The 20,244-nt window shown below is 53.6% G+C and overlaps 5 protein-coding genes across 5 annotated transcripts; 2 read left to right on the top strand and 3 right to left on the bottom strand.

Moving 5' to 3' along the window:
- Positions 1–390: 390 nt before the first annotated feature.
- Positions 391–2,979, bottom strand: BDP55DRAFT_202053 (putative N-acetylglutamate synthase). Its single transcript, XM_060565945.1, has 3 exons — positions 2,597–2,979; positions 2,363–2,524; positions 391–2,307 (listed from the first exon to the last, which is right to left on the bottom strand). The coding sequence occupies exons 1-3, from the start codon at positions 2,639–2,641 to the stop codon at positions 520–522; spliced, it is 1,995 nt and encodes a 664-aa protein (XP_060435411.1). The 5' UTR covers positions 2,642–2,979; the 3' UTR covers positions 391–519.
- A 1,164-nt stretch (positions 2,980–4,143) lies between these two features.
- On the top strand, positions 4,144–5,994 carry BDP55DRAFT_540793 (uncharacterized protein; the record flags this gene model as incomplete). The annotated part of the gene is made up of 4 exons (XM_060568153.1): positions 4,144–4,188; positions 4,261–5,120; positions 5,482–5,760; positions 5,862–5,994. The coding sequence occupies 4 exons, from the start codon at positions 4,144–4,146 to the stop codon at positions 5,992–5,994; spliced, it is 1,317 nt and encodes a 438-aa protein (XP_060435410.1).
- A 361-nt stretch (positions 5,995–6,355) lies between these two features.
- On the bottom strand, positions 6,356–7,353 carry BDP55DRAFT_541136 (Arv1-like family protein; the record flags this gene model as incomplete). Its single annotated transcript, XM_060568187.1, has 3 exons — positions 6,356–6,819; positions 6,878–7,037; positions 7,111–7,353. The coding sequence occupies 3 exons, from the start codon at positions 7,351–7,353 to the stop codon at positions 6,356–6,358; spliced, it is 867 nt and encodes a 288-aa protein (XP_060435409.1).
- A 1,449-nt stretch (positions 7,354–8,802) lies between these two features.
- On the top strand, positions 8,803–10,752 carry BDP55DRAFT_689729 (LysM domain-containing protein; the record flags this gene model as incomplete). The annotated part of the gene is made up of 1 exon (XM_060576773.1): positions 8,803–10,752. One exon carries the CDS (start codon positions 8,803–8,805, stop codon positions 10,750–10,752), a length of 1,950 nt encoding a protein of 649 aa, XP_060435408.1.
- A 1,066-nt stretch (positions 10,753–11,818) lies between these two features.
- BDP55DRAFT_689728 (fungal-specific transcription factor domain-containing protein) lies at positions 11,819–15,292 on the bottom strand (the record flags this gene model as incomplete). The annotated part of the gene is made up of 4 exons (XM_060576772.1): positions 11,819–11,891; positions 11,954–14,598; positions 14,962–14,986; positions 15,093–15,292. The coding sequence occupies 4 exons, from the start codon at positions 15,290–15,292 to the stop codon at positions 11,819–11,821; spliced, it is 2,943 nt and encodes a 980-aa protein (XP_060435407.1).
- Positions 15,293–20,244: the final 4,952 nt, after the last annotated feature.

Below are 20,244 nucleotides of genomic sequence, written 5' to 3'. Positions count from 1 at the left end.
CAGTATGTTAAATTGGCTGCACAGCAACCTCCAGCATGCTGTCACAAGCTACCCAGGGGCAGCTGGCCATGTGGATCAGTCAAGCAGGGAATGGGTGCACACTAGCGCACGTGACTTATGGGACTTTCTTCGGTACGTACTACCTGCGTCCCTGACAGCTTTAGATGGCATTGCCTCCTCACAGCTGGTGGATGCATCCCTTGCGTAGAAATGCCGAGGAGTAGTTCGTCATGTAGGTTCTGGTTGAGTTCCTGGTCTTAGGTGGAACTACAGACCTTACATGCATCCTTCCTTGATCGTAATTTCATATCTAAGGTAAGGGAATATAGTCCCATATGCAAGATGATGATGTCTAGAGATTCACGATGGCCCAGCTAAGACAGCTCATTTGTAACAAGCACACAATCAAAGTTGATCTCGCTTTTTGTTTCCTTTGATTGCATTTTGCCTTCTATTGAGCCCCCCTCCAATCTTGATGCTGCCACGTGAAGCTGTTTCTCAGAGCCACCCCCTTGTGTCTTAGTCGGGCGGTTTTGTATCTGCCCATGATGGTTCAATATAACGACAAACATTCTCATAATCCAGCAGCTTTGGATCGCTCAGCGGGAGGTGTGGCGTTGTCCAGAACATGGTCCAGTTAGTATCCTTAAGTTTCCATGTGCCCAAGGATCTCTCGAAATACCACTTATTGACGGGGTTGTCCTGTCGGCTGCGCCAGCAGACGCCTTCTGGGAAGCAGCCTCTGACCATGGCGTTGAAAACCACATCTGCAACTCCACCACTTCCTTGTCGGCTTTTGAGAACCGCAAACTTATCCAAGTACGGAACCAGTCGACCAGTCTTGTACGCAGTCTCCTCATCCAGTCCGAAAGGCTTCTCCCAGGTTAGAATTGCTCCACCCTCGTACTCTCCTGCAATGATGATGCCGGCCAGGTTCTCGTTGACGCGCTCTAGGTAGTGCTCAACGTCCAATTCCCGGTTGAAAGAGTCGTTGATGAGATTGACCAGCCGTGGCATATCTATGCAGGTGTCTGTAAGTCTCAAGCGCGGACCGCCTGGCCGAGGCGGCACCCAAGCACTGATCGTGGGATCGGGATACACTGTAAGCGGCATGCCGCGCTTGACCAAAGTTGCCACATGGGTCTCGCCAGATGCCATGACGCCCTTTTTCCCAGAGCGGACCCGGTCGAGCGGTAGTGATGACGAAAAGACGGGTTTATCCGTCAGTAGGTTGTGGATCAAAGGATTTTGCCGGTTACGTGTCGTGACGCTTGTAAACTGCTGAATCGGCTTGTTTGCTGCAGCAGATGGGGTGCTGATTATGGCAGAAGAAGTCGAGGGTAACATCGCAAGCACCTTCTTTGACAGGTCGAGGTTCCGAGCGTGGAGCTGCCGCACACTCTCGGGGTATTTACCTCGTCGTGCTTCTGACCCTGTCGGGTGTGTGAGGCCATACATGATGCCCTCAAATTCTTGGTCCAAATTGATGTATCGATGACACGAATCATCGTGTGCATCAGACAGAGGTGTGCCTCCAGCTGGGTCTAGGATGATGACTTTCTCGACCGAGGCAACCTTGGCGCCAGGGCTGAGACTGGAGTCAGGCGCCCCAACGGGGCTTTCAGAGGCGTTGAACTGAAGCCCACAAAAGAATTTGGTGAGCGCGATGATGGTTTCGTCAGCATCCACCACGTCGATGCTCTTCATGTTGTGTGCCAAGGTGACTGGAGGAACAACAACAATCGCATTGTCTCGCAGAGCTCGCAGCAGAAGGTGCGGGTGCTGAACATAAACGCCGGATGGCATGAATCCCTTTGTTTGCGCGGTCTGCGACTCAGCCTCCGCAATACACTGGTCGAGTAGGATGCTACCCGGCTCGCCAAACGCTTCAATGGCTTGCTGGACTCTCCATGACTGCTCCCGGAGAAGCTTTCGAGACGACACTTGTCCTCCATCGAGGACAATAAGGCTAACGAGACCTAGCTTCCTAAGTTGGGTCAGGGTTTTGGCCATTGCACTAAGCATTTCGTCGTCGACATCCTGGGGAAGGCGTATCTTGACAATTGCCAAGTTAATGGGTTCGCCTTCAGGAATGGCGGTTTCGGCCTTGAACTCAGTGCCTTGAATGAATTTCGGCGCCTGATTGATTACTCTAACGGACGAATAGATTTGATCAGGCCCCTCTTGCGACTTGGAGACCTTGCGCTTCCTGGAACCGTCCTCGCCGGACTGAGGGGCGTATTTCTGAAGGTAGCCTTTGGCATCACGACGGGTAGCCGAGGCTTCTAAGACGGACACAATGAAGTCCTGTAGCTCATGTCAGCTATTGAAAGAATAATCAAGGCGGCCATTCAATAAGTACCCTGTCCTCTGCTCGTTGCCTCTCACGAGCTTGATTGCTGGATGAGTGGCGGACTGCTGAGAGGGCACTTTGCAAGGCCTCTTCTTGGCGCGTGCCTCCTAACCGTGGGCGGTGATAAAGTCTACAATTGGGCGGACTGCAAGAGTCGAGAGCAAACGGTGCCTAATATCAACTTTGTAAGGCCTAGACACAACGACTTCAAGCCGTGTTGGATTTGGGGGTTCAAACGCATACCCTGGCAACTAGGTTGCTTGCTTGCTTCAACGCTGGAGACCGCATCTTACCGATAACGACGAGAAATGTAGGGCATGCCGGAGATGTGCTTCGTTGGCCTACAGTGGTAATATGAAGACCGAATAGAAGGTGATGCGGTCTGATATTTGAAAATGAGTCCGGATGAACACAATCCTGTTGTTCCTTCGCAAAGAGTATAAGCAAGAAAGGGAATAGTTTTGAGATAAGTGAAGGTGTCAAAAGAAGCTAGACTCTGTGGCCCAAGTCTCCAGCCGATTAGAGGCAGCGTGGCACCGTCGTGAGAGGGGGAAAGGTCAAAGCAAATCCATCCCTTCAGACAACCATGCAAATGACTGTCAGGTCGTTTTGGAATCCGTCTGAGCACTGAATCGCCCCCGTAAGAGTGAAGTTGGAATGTCAAAGTCGGAGAGAGTTTAAGAGTCGGTGACGAAGGGAAAGGGACCTTGGCTTAGGCCGGCAGAGAGCACGAACTGCAACCCGCCCTGTTCCCCCGACCAAGAAATTCCCACTTTGTGAGTCAAGGTGACCTACCAAAGGGCGTACTGATAAGACGATAAGATCAGATACGTCTCCATCATGCGGACCGCCATCGGCGACCGTTAAGTATTACCGTAGCACCGAGGCGAGCTGTCGGACAAGAAGACGAGGTAAGAGAAGACAAATCACCAATCGAAGAAAAAAACCTCAACAGTTGGCGTGGTTCATCTACTTCCACGCACTCCTAATGTAATTGCATGCACGTTGAAAAATTGGCTCAGCATGTGACGAGGGGCAAAAAAAGACCTCAGCAGTGGCTGCTTCGCATGACTTACACCAACTGCCGCCGACCAAGAAAGGTACAGATAATCTAGTAAGAATCTCCCTGCTTGGCAACTCAAGGCACAACTGCCAGGGCGGGAACAGCCGTAGATACACACTAATCAGCTGGGTTACCTTGCTCGACTCCGCGTCAGGTACGCTCCCGACGTCTGAGCTCCGTTGGCGTGGAAAAGGGATCATGCATAGGTATCTAAAGTTGTAAAGCAAGCTATGCAGTGGAGCAAAGTTGTAAACCCGTTGGTTGATCACTTGTCTTCAACTGTTATTAAGGTGCCGTTGACACTACTTACTTAGGTATTGTAACCTACTTTAGTTACCGATGCATTCCCGTTCTATTAACCTCCGAGTACTCCATATCTATTCACTATGCTAGTCAAGCTCTTAGCCCCTGCCATTGTTTGTTCCAAGTTACCGATCAAAGTGCCGCTGTGGTCTCTATGATGAACCGAAGCAACCCCGCTCGGGCAAAGCCGTTGTCGTCACCTCGCCCTTCAAACTCAACTGACAGAGGCCCTGAGGGGCATTTCGGCATGGTCAAGCCGCCGCTAACATGTCACCAACTTCATTAAGCTTCTCTTGAGTCTCATTCTCAAAACAGGCACATTCATCTCCTAATTGCTTGTACCTGGCTTTGATCTGCATCATCACCTTTCTTCTCTCCGAACCTCATCTACTACTAGTCATCATCTTCCGAAACACACTTCACAATGGCTCAGATACTTCTTTGGATCGGCCTCGGCAACATCGGCAGAGTGAGTGTTTCCCAATTTCCGAGTTAAAGACCCTGTTTCGATCAAGACATGCAAGCTTACCTTAGCACTCAGGGTATGTGTAAAAACATTGCGGAAAAGTCCAAACTTGACAAGCCGCTCCTCATCTACAACCGCACCACCAAGCGAGCCACAGAACTGAGCCAGAGCCTGCCCGCCGGCAAGACGCAGGTCGTCGAGTCGCTCGGGGAAGCTATCGCGCAGGCCGACATCATCTTTACGTGTGTCGCCAACGACCAGGCAGTGGAGGAGATCTTCGCAACCGCAGCCCAGCAGAAACTCGAGGGCAAGGTCTTTGTGGAGTGCTCAACCATTGCTCCCGGCGCCTCAGAGGCGGCCGCGAAGGCGGTGCTGGACAAGGGCGCCGAGTTCATCTGCGCGCCCGTGTTCGGAGCGCCTGCCATGGTGGCTGCCGGCAACGCGACCTTGGTTCTTGCCGGGCCAAAAGCCTCGATCGAGAAGATCCGGCCTTATATCGATGCCATGGCGGCTCGTGAGATCAACATGGCCGATGAGCCGTACCACAAGGCGTCGACGTTGAAGGTGCTGGGCAACACCGTCATCTTGGGCATGGTCGAGCAGCTCGCCGAGACTTATGTGGCTGCCGAGAAGAGTGGGCTCGGAACCGGCTATATGAAGCAGTTTGTTGATGCCATGTTTGGTGGCAGCCCTTACCCTGCGTACTCGATGCGGATGTTGGAAGGCGACTATTACAAGAGGGAGGAACCGCTTTTCGCTGTTGATTTGGCGAGGAAAGACGCCGGGCACGCGATGGCTATTGCCAAAGCCGCAGGCACAAGACTGCAGAATACCGAAAACGCCGATAGGCATTTGCAGATTGTCAAGGAGCACGTAGGGCCGTCAGGTGATATGGCTGGCATCTACGGTGCTGTAAGAAAGGAAGCTGGGCTCAAGTACGAGAATGACTCTTGAGCATGAGATCCCAATGCTCGGAACATAGCTCAAAGCTCATGAGATTATAAATACATGCAGCATGAAATGAAACTAGGAACGAAATGAGAATATTGATTTTGACTTAGTTGCATGCCTCTAGATGATTGCCACATTGCAGCTAAACCTCGAGAGGATCTACTGTTAGTGACTTGAGTGTTGAACAAAAAGATACTTAGATGGGTACTTTGCCCTGGCATGACAGATCAGTTCACAGAGGCGGGAACAACATGGATGACTAAGCACCATCAACCGTCGAGCTGCCGGCTGGTGCTCTGCACCGACAGCTGCTCCCACAACTGACGTCCAGGACCTCCTACCTAGCTCAGCCTTCCCGACGACGACAGAAGCAATCGACGAAGTAGCACGACGACATCAACGCGAAACCCAACATACCTGTACACACCCCCATACCACACCGTATTCCAAATCGAGCAGCAAAAATGGCGCAAGGGTTCGTTCACCCTCCTCACCGAAAGCATACTCCGACGACCGATGTATTGACACGAGAAACAACAGGTACAGCATCTTCGTCGGCCTCGTCATCGTCGTCGCGATGGGCGCTGGCGCATGGTTCCTGTCTCCCAAGGGCGACACCCAAATGTATGTGTTTCTATCACTCGAAAGCGAACTATCTCCGCAATCGAAGAACTCTCATCGTTTTCGTCATTGCGACAGAACACATGGCTGACCATCATCTACAGCATCTGGAGATCCTCCCTCCTCCTCGCCCTCGCATGCTGCTATCTCATGTGGGCCATCACGTTCCTCGCCCAGCTCCACCCCTTGATCGAACCCAAACGTAGCAACCTCCGAGAGAGTGCCGTGCACCATTAACGACTCGTTCGAGGTGATGGTGGAAGGGCGGGGGAAGAGATGCAACGCGATGGGGGGCGATGTACTATTATCGATTTCACACAACTACAACTTCATAAGGACGGCGTTTAAGGGGCTTGATAGGGTTCTGTCATAGAACGGCGCGTGACTGGCTGTTGAAGAGTGCCGCCTCACACCCAAAGGGTAGCTCAAGATACCGACAGATGATGCCAGTCCGCTAGTGATAAGGATTGTGGCCGGACTGAGTTTGCACCCGAGATGGCAAGACGGCTAGTTATACAACATCAATTCACGCAACGCCGAGCGGTACATATTACACATTCATCTCGTTTATTTGAGTCTGGCATCTATATACTGCCTGTTATCCTGCGGCTAGATCACTTGCCCATTCCCTCACGTACATCAGAAGAGCCCAGAGTGCTTTACCATCTGCGGCAATGCTCGTTTCTCCGATGGAATCAACACCATCTAGGCCGGCAGCCCAGAGGACACTGCGTCCCACCGTCCACCGGGCAAGAGCTCCCAGCGTGGCGAGCAAGGTGGCAACTCCGTAGCCGCAGTCCAGCAAAATACGAAGGGCCTCGACGTTGTTTGCTACGACGGCCCACCCCAACGATCGAGCGGCAGCTGGGACATCGTACTGCCAAATGACCATGAGGATCGGGAATAGCTTGGTCGAGGACGAGACAAGGAGTGCGGTCGAGACGGAATTCGGACGCGAATATCGGGGCAAGATATTAAAAAAGTTCAGCGGAGAGAACTTGGACGAAGTAAGGAAGCGAATGCTCATGTGGAAGGCAAATGTCGACAAAGCGCAAAGGATTACTGTCGGAGCTTTAGTTCTTCATCTGAGGCACGCCCCTAGGTCTCGCATTATACGTACGGAAGAAGAAGTATTGGGATACAATAGACTGCTGTGCCAAGCTGCCCAGGTTGGCACCCTCGCCCCGGGCAGAGATGGGCACCGTCTGCTTCTCAATGCGCGCCCATGTCAAGTAAACGTCGAATAGTAGCAAAAGGATGCCGAGTCGTACAATGGATGACTGCGCAGGAAAAGCCGTCAGTAAAGATCTTGATCTTGGAAGTAGACAGGTGACGCAAATCCCTATGACCTACATCAAAACGGTCGTCATCCTTCATCAAGGTATTGTGCAACAGGTGACGATAGACCTGGGGTTTAATCAAGACGAGATCGATGAACAGCACCACGAAATCGTGCTCGACGTATTTGTCGCAAAAATGACCGCAGTTTCTGCAAACGGTCAGACGAATGTTGTGACCACTCGACTTGTCGTCAGCGTTGGAGTATTTGGTCCATAGTGTCTTGACCGGATGGCGGCACTCGATACAAATCGGCATCGCAAGCTGGGGTGGGTTCAGGGTCGAAAGACGTCGCAAGGGGATGAATCGTTCGGCATGGGTAACGGCGATAATAGGTTGTTGCTCGCTACTGTATCTTGTTCGACCGTATGCGACTATTGATATTGGCGATTGCGACGTGTGGCACGGTCGTGCCCGTCTATACCGGAGCTTGTCTGCGCTGCGCCAGAACCTGAATTCCAGCTTCGTACGGAGTACCTTGAAGTTCTGCAATATGGGGAAAAAGAGGTACCTGCCGCGACCGCGAACTCGCACAAAGTGTTTTGAGTGGGGCCGCTGGAAGGCGGGCGGAGCGTCGAGTCGGAGGAGTGGAATGGCCGTGCACGGTTCATGTCCTCACCCGGCGGAGGGGCAGTAAGGTAGCTACGAAGTCCAAGAGGGGCGAATTGGTTACTGCAGGTGGTGGGCGAGCCAGCGAACATGACTCTCCCAGGAGTCCCAGGCTTGCCAGGTCTCTCCAGCAATTAGGACTGACAGTCATGTCCTTTTCCCCCACCACCGCTGGGAACTCATGTCCGTAGCCCGCTAACTCGGGACCTCAAACAGCCCAGGCCTCAAGCGAATTGGGGGATTGCAGGAGTGCCACCTGTTCTGTCCCCACTGGGAGGACCGCTAATCATTTCAGTACGGATAGGACAGGGAGCCACAAGCAATCCTCGGTAACTACCTTACCTACATTACCTAAGTACCTCGAGCCACGAGGTTCGGAAGTACCTTTCAGATAGTTCTCGGTGCGTGATTGCGTCGTCTTTGGCGGCTGGCCAAGGGTCCCTTCAGGTCCCTTGGCAAACCCCGGTCCACGTCCCTCGACGGGCCCCAGTGCAACCCGCCGCCTCAGCACCGCAATGGGAGGACACTTAACCCAGTGGAGAGGTGCCCATATCGCATACGCACATACGCACATACAGTACCGGTACGCTCCCGCTGCCACCACCCACGGTCGGTCGCCATCCTACCACCGCTTCCCACTGCCTGCTGCTTGTCACTGCTTACTTGCTTGCTACTACTGCATACGCTAAAGAAAAGGTACACCACCACGGTTCCAATTGTCCATCCATTCGGCCATCTTACATCACTTCCATCACTTCCATCCATTCATTCCTCACCCGACCAAAGACTACCGGCTCCTCCCTTCGCCTCAGCCGCCCTACTCTTCGAATTACACGCGAGAGCGACACTCTGACATCCCCTGTGAACCTAATCCGCCTTGACCGAAACACACACTTCCTCGCCCGCTCCTTCGAACTCCCTACCACTCTCAAACTTCTGTGCTTCCTACTCCGAAGTCGCCCACGGCGCCGACCACCCAGATCGCCTACTACCGTCTTCCAAGCGACCGAATACTGTCGATGATCGAAGCCACGCGCTGATGCCCTCCCTTTCAACTGCCTTCCACCCAAGCGACGAGGTGGGCGGCCTGGCTCCATCATGGCAGATTCCTTAAACCCGGCTGGGTCGACATCACACATGTCTTCTTCGGCCCTCATGCCAGCACGTCATGATGCTGAAGCCCGCCCACGCAACCGGCGACTCATCAGCACTGTAGAGGATTCCTCAGCGGCCGGAGGACCCCTGGACAGGCTTTCGGCCTCCTTCTCTGCCCTACGTTCACCAAGCCGCGAGCCAAGCCCCATGCCTTCCGGCCACTTATCCCGAGATGCCTCGAAGTCTGGTGCTCGAAGTGCATCCTCCGCCGCCCGCCGAAACAACACCGCACCAAACTCGGCCAGTTTCCTCGATACCACATGGTCGCAAGGCTGGGCTTCTATCCAGGGGCTTGCTTCTTCCATCTTGTCTGGTGGAAGTGTCCACGATGCGGGCTACGAGTCAGATCACCGGGAAGGGAGACGGACGAACATCAATCCTTTGAAAAGAGATTACTCTACCCCGCCACGAAAGGCTCCCAAAGACTGGGGTCCCGCGCCGCCGCCCAGTAATCGGCCTGCTCAGAGAGACATTGCAGCAGGCTCTCTCGCAGAAAGAGATGCTGCCCTCAAGGCAGCCCGGACAGCGAGCGTCCTGGAGAGTCACGACGGAGTTAATGGAGGCCTTGATGTGTCGGGCAAGTATAAGAAGAGGAACTCGGACGAAGTCGCCAGGGACGCACCACAGCAAGAAGAGGTCCAAGATCAACTGGTGTATATACACCATGTGCAACCAACTGACACCTATGCCGGCATAGTGCTCAAGTACAGGTGCCGCGAAGACGCATTCAGAAAGGCAAACGGCCTGTGGTCTAGAGATATACTGGTGCGCAAGTGGCTTGCCATACCAGTAGATGCATGCGAAGTTAAGGGTCGCCCTTGCGAGCCGCCTTCGCACGAGGGGCAAAGTGTCGACCTGCTTGCCCCAACACCGGAACCTCGAAGCGCTCATGGATGGGGTAAGCAGACCTCGGCACAACCGCAACAAGTCGACTTCTTCAGTCTGCCGGCTCAAAACGGCTCAGCGTCTCGACTCTCCAACAGTGAAGATCAGGAGGAGCCTCCTTGGTCTCACGTTCGATGGGTTACACTGGATTCTGTTCCCAAACCAGTTGAGATCGCCCGCGTGTCGAGCAAAACAATTGGGTACTTCCCTCCACGACGGAAGAAGAGCCTCCGAAGCACCTCAAGCATATCGACGCCGAGACACTCTCTCGATGCCGCGGCAATTACAGCTGGCCTCACAGAAAGTCCCGAGCAAGTCGGCAGGCCATCATCGCGGCGCCAGAGCAACTTGAGTAGTCGGCCAAACCTCCCCGGCACTCCAGGGCGATCGACTCCGGCATCGTCGAGAAGCAGGATGGGCAGTGATGCGGGCGACACGCGGCCAGCTTGGATGAGGAGGCCTGGAGGTGTGGGCTCTATGGGGCGAAGTGTACGAGCACCTGGTCCGGAGAAAGATTATTTAAACTCTTGGGCTAAGAAGCACCTCCCTGGAATCGCCATCGACGAGTCTCTGCCATCGATTTCCGTCATGGGGTCAGAGACTGCAAACTTTGGATTTCGGCCAGGTTCCAGCAGCGGCATTGTGGAAAGTCCCTTTGACGAGGGACAGGATCTGTCAGCAACGTCCCGACAAGGCTCTGGCTTAGACCGCGCAGCAGCATCAGTGGAGACGTGGCTTCGAGGCGCATTTGCAAAGTCTCCGGGCACGCCTACCTTGGGGTCCCTAAGCCGTCAAGTAGATGATCTGGATCTAATCGAGTTGACGGATACAAACAGCGATGATGGAAGGTTGTCTATGCCAGCAAGCAGCGGAGTGACTAGCACAGGCATGCTCGACGCTGCGCCAATGACGATGGGCTCTAGTGGGAGGAGCGATGGAGAGGGAGCCGTCTTGAGACGAGGCTTGAGCAATACCGGAGCAGCAGCAAAGGGCAAGAAATCGGACTGAAGGAGTTCGCCCACAACAAGTCTGCCGTCATCTGCTGTCGAAAGGGGAAGAGTTGGAACTAGGGATTATGAATGGGTGGTGGTGCTTTTTGAACAAAGACTCAGCAGGAAACACACCCTCTGATTCGAATTTCCAAGGAGAAGACCCTTGCGAGGTATACAGGAGATGGGAAGGTGTCGGACTCGTGTTGAAGTGATTGCACATGACACAGGCGTTAGCGGGCATTGAGGGAAGGGCAGATAGAAGAGGGGCGGGTACGGCGCCGTTCAGGGGGTTGGTGTTCAACCTTTTGAGCCCACCGCCAGTAAACCCACCCCTTCCATCTTTGTTTACAAACTTCTTTTTATTTTCAAACATTAGACTTGGAAGCAGTAGAAGATTGGGGGCTGTGTACAACCCGGCTTTGGCGGCGGGCAACTCGAAGGGGGGATGGTTGACAAGGATTCTTCTCGGTGGAAAGGGGGAAAGACACCAAATTTTGTCAGCTTCTAGAACCACCGATCCAGTCTTTGGCTATACAGTATCATTCAACCCCCAGCCAGCCTTTCCATAATACCATAATGCTTGAAATGTTTGGCTGGCGGTCATGATTTCAAGTATCGACTTTTGCGTGGACTCTTTGGACTACACGTGAAATGATCTGTTTCCTTGGGGTTCGTACCCGATAGTTGATAAAGCTGAGCGAGCATATCTCAGAATGAGAGTTTTGTATTGGAAACTGTATAGCTGCTTGGCCATGTCACATGAAAGTCCTTCTTTTATCCGCAGAGTATGAATAGCATGTCTTCATCGCAACATACTGCTTGAGCGTCTTTCAAACTTTGAAGCAACGACCTGGACTGAAGAATTGATATGCATTGATTGCTTAGGTCACTCGCCCAGGAATGTCCCGACTTTTCCCACACATGCTACTAAGTAAATACGAAGCTCCCGTGACAAGATGGTATCATTTGGCGATACATCCGCTATGCACCTTTCCGCCATGTGCAAGTCGTAAGTCAACCTTGATTGCAAATACTATGGATATGGTCAATGGAATATCCGCAAAATCGTCCTCCTGCTCACTCTACTGGGGTCCCAACCCCAGATCGAGGTTCATGCTAGCCAGGTCGCCGTTGTTAATGCCGAAAAATTGGAACCTATTGACGATGATCTTAGCTCTCTGCGGCGTTCTCGTAAAACTGCTAGAGCATACACTTACCAATCTTCAACATTGAGCGTGTTTGGGACAGGTTGCCCTTGAGCAGATCCTGTGCTCCAGCTATCACTTGGGCTTTGTCCGTCCGGCATCAAGCCGTCAAAATTCGCCGTCCAGAGATTGCTGTTGAGGCTGTTATTGTTGTTGGAGCTCTGTCCTTGCCCATGAGCCTGTTGTTGCTGCTGCGGTTGCTGCTGCTGGAAACCCTGCATGCCAGATCCAAGAACGTTGACGCCTTGTTGAGGGCTTCCACTCAACCCCTGTTTGGTGGGGCCCCGTGCTTGGAACTGAGTGCTTTGCGCCGGTAGACCATGGGACGTATTTTGATTCTGCAGTTGCGCCATGAGGCCAGCATCTAGGCCTTGGTGATTTGGTGGCGGAGGCGACATGTGTGGGAATGCTGGCATACTTGCGCTATCTGGGAAAAGCTGGTCGGGCTGGAAGTTTTCCCACAAAGACTGAGAAATATTGGGCGAGTTACGTGTAACAAGATAGAGGTCTGGCGGCGTGGCCGGCACTGAGAATGAAGGGTTGAAGGGTGTCGCTGGTCTGGTCTGCGGCCTAGAGGAGGTTCCGCCCATGAACGTGTCCGCGTTTTGTCTCGCATTGGGTGATGTGATCGGTGGCGGCATCGTCTGTTGATTAGGGCCTCCATCGCCCTTCATATGGCTGGGAGTCTGCGGGCGTGATCTTTCGTAGGACTCTTGAGGTGTTGGAGTATTGACGCTGAAGTCGATCGCCATGTCGTCATACTTCCTCTTGGCGACATCCTGCGGGCGTTGTTGCTGCTCCAGCTGCGCCAACGCCTGTTGCGCTTTCCTATGCCTCTTGCCCGCAGCCTTCTGCAGCCGTTCCTCGAGTACCTTGTTTCCTATGATGGACTCAAACAAGGTGTACACCATCTTTCCTACCAACCAAACTCGCGACACTTCCTTGAGGGCCTGCATACATGTTCGTAACCTGTCCTGGGTCACCTGCTGAATCGATGGGACCGGTGATCGCATTTGGTAGACGTGCATGATCAGGGCCGAGAACAAGCTGTAAACAACAAACGCCGGGCAGAATCGAAGTTCGCCGTGCGCTGCCAAGTTCTCGATGATAGAGGTAATCATAGCCGCAGCTTGGAACGCAATATTTCGTGAAGGATAGGGAGAATCGTCGGGGAAACGACTGCCTCCATTCGGCGGCATGTGCGCTCTATGTAAGAGACACAGAGTGGTGTAGTAATTCGAGTGCAGCAGGGCTGACCAAAAGTGATGCCGGGCAACCTCCCAGTACACGATCTTCGGACAGTTCTGGAGCCAGTCGGCGAGAGCCATATCGCTATGGGTCAAGTCGATGGCGTTTCTCTGTCGTCCTTTAGATGCTACTGAGTACTGCTGAGACAGCACTAGGCCCATGATCTCGCAAAGTTTGACGTATTGCATAAAAAACTGTACGTGTATGGGATCCGGGGGGTACTCGCTGTTGCGATCGCCGTCATCCTCGATAAAGTCATCCTCCGTGAGCATTTCGACATCAGAGTCATCGAGATTGATGTGAACTGGCCGACCGAGAGCAACGGCAACGGACCTATCTCGTGTGAACAGAGTCCACCAGATGCGTTTCCACAGTCTCTTGTCGGAACGGCTGAGTTGTGACTGCTCAACACTTCGATGCATTCCAGAACCCTGAGCGACGATGGTGGCGACTCGACTCCAGTAGAACACGTTCTTGGTGACATCTTCAGGTCCCTCCCAGTACCATCCCATCAACAGTAATGACTGCACAATGGTCACCCGATCGTCCTCGTAGTTGGCATCGTAGAGCGCCTTCGCCCTTTTGTAGAAGGTCAGGGCAGCGGGCGTCGTCGAACCGTTGGCGTCCATCAGCTGCGGGTTTGTGCAGACTCTCGAGCCGGCCAGCAGCACAGCCTGCAGTAACAAAAGGGACGGCGGGTTCTTGGGATCGCGGTACTGTCGCATGAAGCGGGTACGGTTGATGACCGGAACGATCGGATGGATCCATTTGAAATAGGAATCGATGAGTTCGTCGCATAGGGACCTCGGTGGTAGTAGGAAGGCACCGCGCTGGTGCAGGATATCGATTTCGACATTGTCCAGCTCGGTCAGTCGGGCCCTGGAGCCCCTGACATTTTCGGGCAGAGGATAGTGGACTACATCTGAAGAGCCTTGTCGATCGTGGACAAGCAAGGTCAGATTGGACGATTCTCCAAGATATGCGACCCTGCCGGCATCCGTTATAGGGGCTCTTGTAAACTTTGGTTTCATCACCAGGTTGAGATAAGTGCCACTGTCAACCTCCTCCTTTCGGGCTTGCGACTCGGTATAGGTGGACGACGGCGTGCCATCCGTGGTGTGATAGACAGCAGGTGTCCGCGGCGGGAAGGTCCCAGGTCCTGGCGCAGGAACACTGGGAGCTCTCGGTGAACGCTCTTCAGCATTATCTCCCTTCTCGCTGGAGCACACCTCAGTTAGCCCATGATTGGGAGCATGTGGAAATGGCGAAGCTGAGGCAGACCTGTCCGAGTCCTTGTTCGTTCCGGCATTCGTAGTCTTCTTGCGCTTAGGGGTCGGAATGCGACATTCTATCTGGAAGGCTACGCAGTTCGTGCAGGGAACGCCGAGGCTCGCGGCGTCGCATCGTACCTAGACAACATGTTAGACGAAGAGATTTGGCGAGAAGTGTCGATCGGAGGAGAGGGCAGGTGCCAATTGGTCGTGGGTGGGAATCGGCCGAGTCGGAAGTTCAATCGTCCACGACAGAGAGCACTCAAGTAGAGAAAAAAAGATTATTCGTACCTTGCGGGCGTGACATGTCTGTAATATACAAGGTTAGCTTTAATTCGGATCGAGGAAGGTCTACAAGAGGTGGGCGTGAGGTCTCGCAGGGCAGCATTGCACCAGTAGAGCGCAGCGCCGCGGCGCGAGTAGCGATACCTCGGCACAAAGTGGGCAGAGGGGCCACGGAATGGCGGGCGCGACAAAACATAAAGGTGTGAGACTACGTACCTCGCAAGCTCTGGAAGCTCGTTGCCTATTCGAATCAAAATCATATTAGCACGCAGGTTGCATCCGCCATTGATTGGAAGATGACTATTGAAAGAATTTGACGGGATTCAGGTTGGTGGTGAGGGACGAACCTGCGAAAACTCAAGTGGTTCGCGGCGGCGGCGGCGGCGGCAGCGGCAGCAGCAGCAGCAGAGCTACCCTGAGCGTTGGGACTCGTACCAGCGGGATTGGAAGAGGTTCCTTGGGCCTGTGATGGCGACTCGGACTTTTGTGGTGATTGTTGCTGGCTAAGCTGCTGCTGCTGCTGGGCCGAAAGGTCGGTCGACGACATATCGACATCCATGGGCAGCCGTGGAGCGTGAGCTGCGACGGAGTCGTGAGGGTAGTGGTGAAGAGGTTTGTCGACGAATTTCTCGGGTCGACTAGTAATAGGAGGGCCAGTGGGAGGGAACAGGTGTGGCAGCGGCCGAGTCACTGGCTCTGGTGGCCCAGGCGCAACAACGTCTGGCTCTGGCGCTGGCTCTGGATGTGGTGGTGTTGGTCGCACTGGTGTTGGTGGTGCTGGTACTGAGACTGAGACTGGGATGGACGGAGGCAGCGGAGCCTGGTGATTATGGTGGTGGTGGTGGCTGGTCTGGCCGGCTGGGTACGGGGAGTGGGAGTGAGAGTGGTGTTGGTGGTGGTGGCCCTGTTGGTGACGCTGGTAAGGCTTCTGGTACTTCTTCTGGTGCTTCTGATGTGTGCGAGGATTGTTCAGGTGGCGTGGGTGCGGGTGCGTGTGCGGGTGCGGATGCGGATGCGGGTGGAGGGGGGGTGGAGTCAGCGACAAGGAGTGGTGGGAGTGGGAGTGGGAGTGGGCAAATGGTGTTTCCCCTGATGCCGGTGATGGTGCTGGTGCCGGTGCTGATGCTGATGGGAAGAGGATGGGCCGGCGGGACGTGGAACTGGAGGCGGTGGAGCTGCTAGTGCCAGAGCTGCTGGGGCTGGAGATTGATGAGATGGAATTCGGAAAATGCACGTCTGCCGACGCTCCTGTTACTCCTGATGATGCTGCTCCTGTGATTCCTGAAGTTGTCGCTGGTATTGTGGATGATCCCAAAAGAGAAAAAGATGGGTCAATAGTAGGTCCGGAACCTAACACAGCTTGAGGTCCAGGAAGGTGCAATGCAAACGTGGGGACCTCTATAACTCCTGCCTCTCTTCCTTCTTCTTCTTCTACTCCTCCTGCACTGCTGCTTATATCCGGCAATGTACCCGTATCAAACAACAACTGATGTTGCCCCGTCTGTTCTTCTTCTTGTCTCTGCTGCGGCTGATGAAACGGGAAGGGCACTGACGTTGGATTGGACTCGCTTTGTTGCCGCAGACCGGCAATCGCGTTGTAATTGTTCTCTGTCAGAATCCCAGATTCGGCCACGTCAACCTGAGCCGCTGGAAGGTCAATGTCACCGTCGATGCCGAGGTCAAGGCTGAAGGTCAAGTTCAGGTCCAGGTCGCGGCTGACGTGATGGTCGAGGCTGTGCTTTCGAACCTCACTGTCGGCGTCTTTGCCCAGTTCTGGAAAATTGATGTCTTGTTTTACTTCTTCTTCGAATCCAAAGTAGTTTTGCTGTGATAGATGTTCGCTTTGTTGACAATGTTGATGGGTTTCCTGTTGCTGCTGTTGCTGCGTCAATAGCACAACTCCGGGGAACTCAATGTCGCCGTCCTCTTCAAGATTCGGCACACTTGGCCACTGGAGCACAGCCATCCAATGTCGGTCTCAGGAGATGATTGACCTCCTGCCCTCATGTGGGTGTTTATGCTTTGTCCGGCGTGTCTTTCTGTTGTGTAACTCGGACAATAAGCTGCCGTGTACAACGGTCAGTACTTGATCGTGTTGTTTTCTTTGCGCAGTACAGAAGATATCTTCTGCCTGCTCAGATTTTCAAACTGCTTGTGGAAAAAAAGAAGAAGGAAAAAAAAAAGAAGAAAAAAAAGGAAGAAGAGATGTGCAAAAGAAAACAGAGAGGAAATGGCACTGCAGTTCAACAACGATGACCAACTACCGTTAAGGGCGACTCTGGACGGGTCGCATACCTTTCAAGTAACCTTCAACATGACATACCAATAACGAAATCCCTACAGAGCTGGAGCTGCTGTCATGTACGTTGGTCTAGAACCCTGTTTTCCCACTCAGATACCCTGCGGTTTTTTCTTTGTGGACGCTACCAAGTTAGATTTCTTGGTCTGAAGATCGAACAGAGTTGTCGCCTGTAGGTTTGAAGCTCGGCCGATGACGGGATATTAGAGATCGGGGAATCAGAAACCAAATCAAGTCGTGCCGCGCCCAGATTCCCGCTGCATCTGCCGGTTTGCCGCTTCTCGCATTCCTTGTCGAGCAAAGGCCCCTCTTCACATTACTGGTCTATTCACCAGCATAGACAGAAAAGGCAATCAGCTTTAGCTTTACAGCATCGAGCCCTTGGCGTTTCTATCGCTTGCTGTCGTCTAGCTCCCGGGTTCAACGTTGTATGCGACCCACTGTTGTGGTATGTGGTGACGATGCGCTGCCTTTCTCTCAACGTTGACTCGTTGCTTCTTGATGTCTCGCAATCGGCGCCCGTGTAAGTAAGGTAAGCTCGACTGCCCTTGTCCCGGGACGATCTGCCTTGTGTCCGTACCACAAGTAAAGAAAAGAGTCGTAAGGCTAAGTAGCACGGAGGGAGGTCCGGCTAGTCGTCTGGTCCCAGCTTCGTTTTTTCAAATATCGGATCCAGTTGTGGCTCGACGTGTTCCCACGTAGAAGACCGCAGCGGGCCTAAAACAGGTGTTCTCTTGCGCTTCGTTCCTTGGTAACCTGCGGCTATGCTTGCTTTTGAGGCTTGGGTGTTTTGGTCCCAGACAATGTACGCGTGAACGGGAGCGCGCCATCTTCTATTATAGACATCCGAGATGATAACTGGAGTCTGGAAGAAAGGATCCGGCTACCTAAGCTGACGCCAATTCGGTAATACCAAGCCCCCAGGTACAACGCATGAAAAGAATCACACCGTCTCCGTCCTTGCCTTAGCATGTAGTTTCTGCGTGACCAGTGACCAGTGTCCCAGTGCCAGGTTTCGCCTCTGCCGCCGCCGCCAATGGTTTAGGTTGATGGTCCCCTTGGCTGTTGACGCCGAGATTATGGTCTCGTGGGTGAGTGTGGCAGCCTCGACGGAGTGTGTACCCAAGGCCGGTGGAATGGAGCGAGAGGAAAAGCCACAAAACGTTTACGGGGCAAGCATGTGAGACTTTTCAAACGGTGCTGCTCAGTGCTCGCAGGATCGTAGCCCCTCCCCCGCCAACGTCTTTTTGGACCCGGGTTCCGGCGAAGACGGATGATCGTGTGCCATGGCCAGCCCCAACGTCCATATGTGGGATACGTAGAATATACGTAGGGGTTAGAAGTGAGGCAGCCGGACATGAAGCAGTGTTTGTTGCCGCAGGAGGCAGTCATTCAGAATTCGTCCAACGCCACTGGTCGAACAGTCATGCGCCAATCCATGTTGGGAATGAAGGAGAGTGAGGAAGTGAATCCACTCCTTCCGCTCCTCCCCGGCCATCCCTTTCGAATCTGATTCTTTTAGCCCTCCTCGGACCGGGTAGGCATGGGTGTAGGAAGGAAGTATGGGTGGTGAAGGGCTTGGGCTTGGGCTTGGGGTGAGGCTGGGCGTAACCTGCTAGATCTGGGGTAAAAGAGATGGAATTGGACATGATGGACGGGGAATGGACTGCTAAGGGTGCGGGTTGCGGGATTGTGGTTGCAGAAGACACCCAGGCAAGCCCAGGCTCACGGCAAGGGAAGGCAGGGGCCCGTAAAAGTTGTACTGTGTAGGTACCTACCTTACCTTAGTACCTTGGTAGGTAGGTGGTGTACTGCGGAAGGGGCGGGGTGCAGGCTGGGCGCGCGCGCAGATGCGGGTAAGGAGCAGGAACGGTGCAGTGCGGGCAAGCGGGCAGGCGGGCAGCGGTACGGTGATCAGTTGTTGGTGATGAGCTCCTTCTTATTCGCAGACTGCATCACCCCCCTACCCACCTTACTCTACTAATTAGTGTACCTTGTGAACGGGGAGAAGAAATCGTCGTCGTCGTCGGGTCGCGGTAAGGGTATGGATCGGGGGTGTGCTCCGAAACGGTCTGGTCCGCGCATGTATTACCTCTTTAGGCAAGGACCACGCTGTGTGTGTCTCCAAAGTGGATTTCCTTTCTTTTGCGCGCCCAGTCTCCAGAAATGCTGCCGAGAAAAAGCATATGATCACGACCTCGACTTGCATGGCCGCGCTGCTCTCTGTGCGTCTTAGTGTCAATCATGCAGCGGCAGCGGCAGCGTCTTCCAGGTTTCTTCAAGAGATTCTCTTTACACCAATCCAACCATCTAATGATCACTACAACAATTTAGAAAGGGGGGGGGGGGGGGGGGGCGGACAGAAAAGACAGATGCGCTCACCTCTCGCCGGGCTCTTCCGATTGCCGGGCAGCGTTTCCCTGGCCATGGCAAGAGTGCCGCCGGCGCGCACACGGCACCACCACCACTACCACGACTACTATGTTAAAGATCCAGAAATACCATGGTGATATGCTTAAGTGGTGGACTCGAGGGTTGGCGAGGCGCACGGCACTCTCCCAGGGTGCGAAGCACTGACGTTGCAAAAGAAAGTCGAATACCTTAGTCTAGTTCAACCGCTGCTCCTGAAGATTTCCGCGCGCGGAACCCGAAGCAATAGACGGCACCACGGTGACTGGGATGCTAGCTGTACAGTAGTGTGCCGCCGGTGTGCTCCCTGGTACCTATGTGTCGTGTGTCTGTCTGTAAGTAGAGTGTGTGCCAATGTCTGTAAGTGGTTGCACAGCAGGTGACAAATGATTCTGTCAATCCTTGGGGTTCTAGACGCCGCAAACTTTCCAAGCCGGTACTGCGTTTGTCTTGGGGGTGAACTTGGGATGACTGCGATCCCACGATCGTCCGGAGGAACGACGACTGAACAACCCTCCTCCTCTTCCCCCGCGCTGTTTACCAGTTTGGCATGTTTGTTGGGCAAGTTTCCTCCTCCAGTTCCTCCCCGAGCTCTGTCTAGGAGGCGGTTGCCAAACTCATATTGCATTGAATTGGCTTGGATCTGTTCCCAACATAACTAGAGTTTCTTCAACATCAGAATATCAGAATATGCAGGCTCCCGTTTTGATGCGTAGTGTTGTGGTTTACTGCTACCTTGCTTCCTTGTGGTCTACCACCACTACTACTCAATTCCACTGCCGGCAATATTC

The sequence above is a fragment of the Colletotrichum godetiae genome (assembly GCF_030913485.1).
Source record: "Colletotrichum godetiae strain CBS 193.32 chromosome Unknown BDP55scaffold_3, whole genome shotgun sequence".
NCBI classification, from domain to species: domain Eukaryota; kingdom Fungi; phylum Ascomycota; class Sordariomycetes; order Glomerellales; family Glomerellaceae; genus Colletotrichum; species Colletotrichum godetiae.
This window is presented reverse-complemented; position numbering and strand designations above follow the sequence as displayed.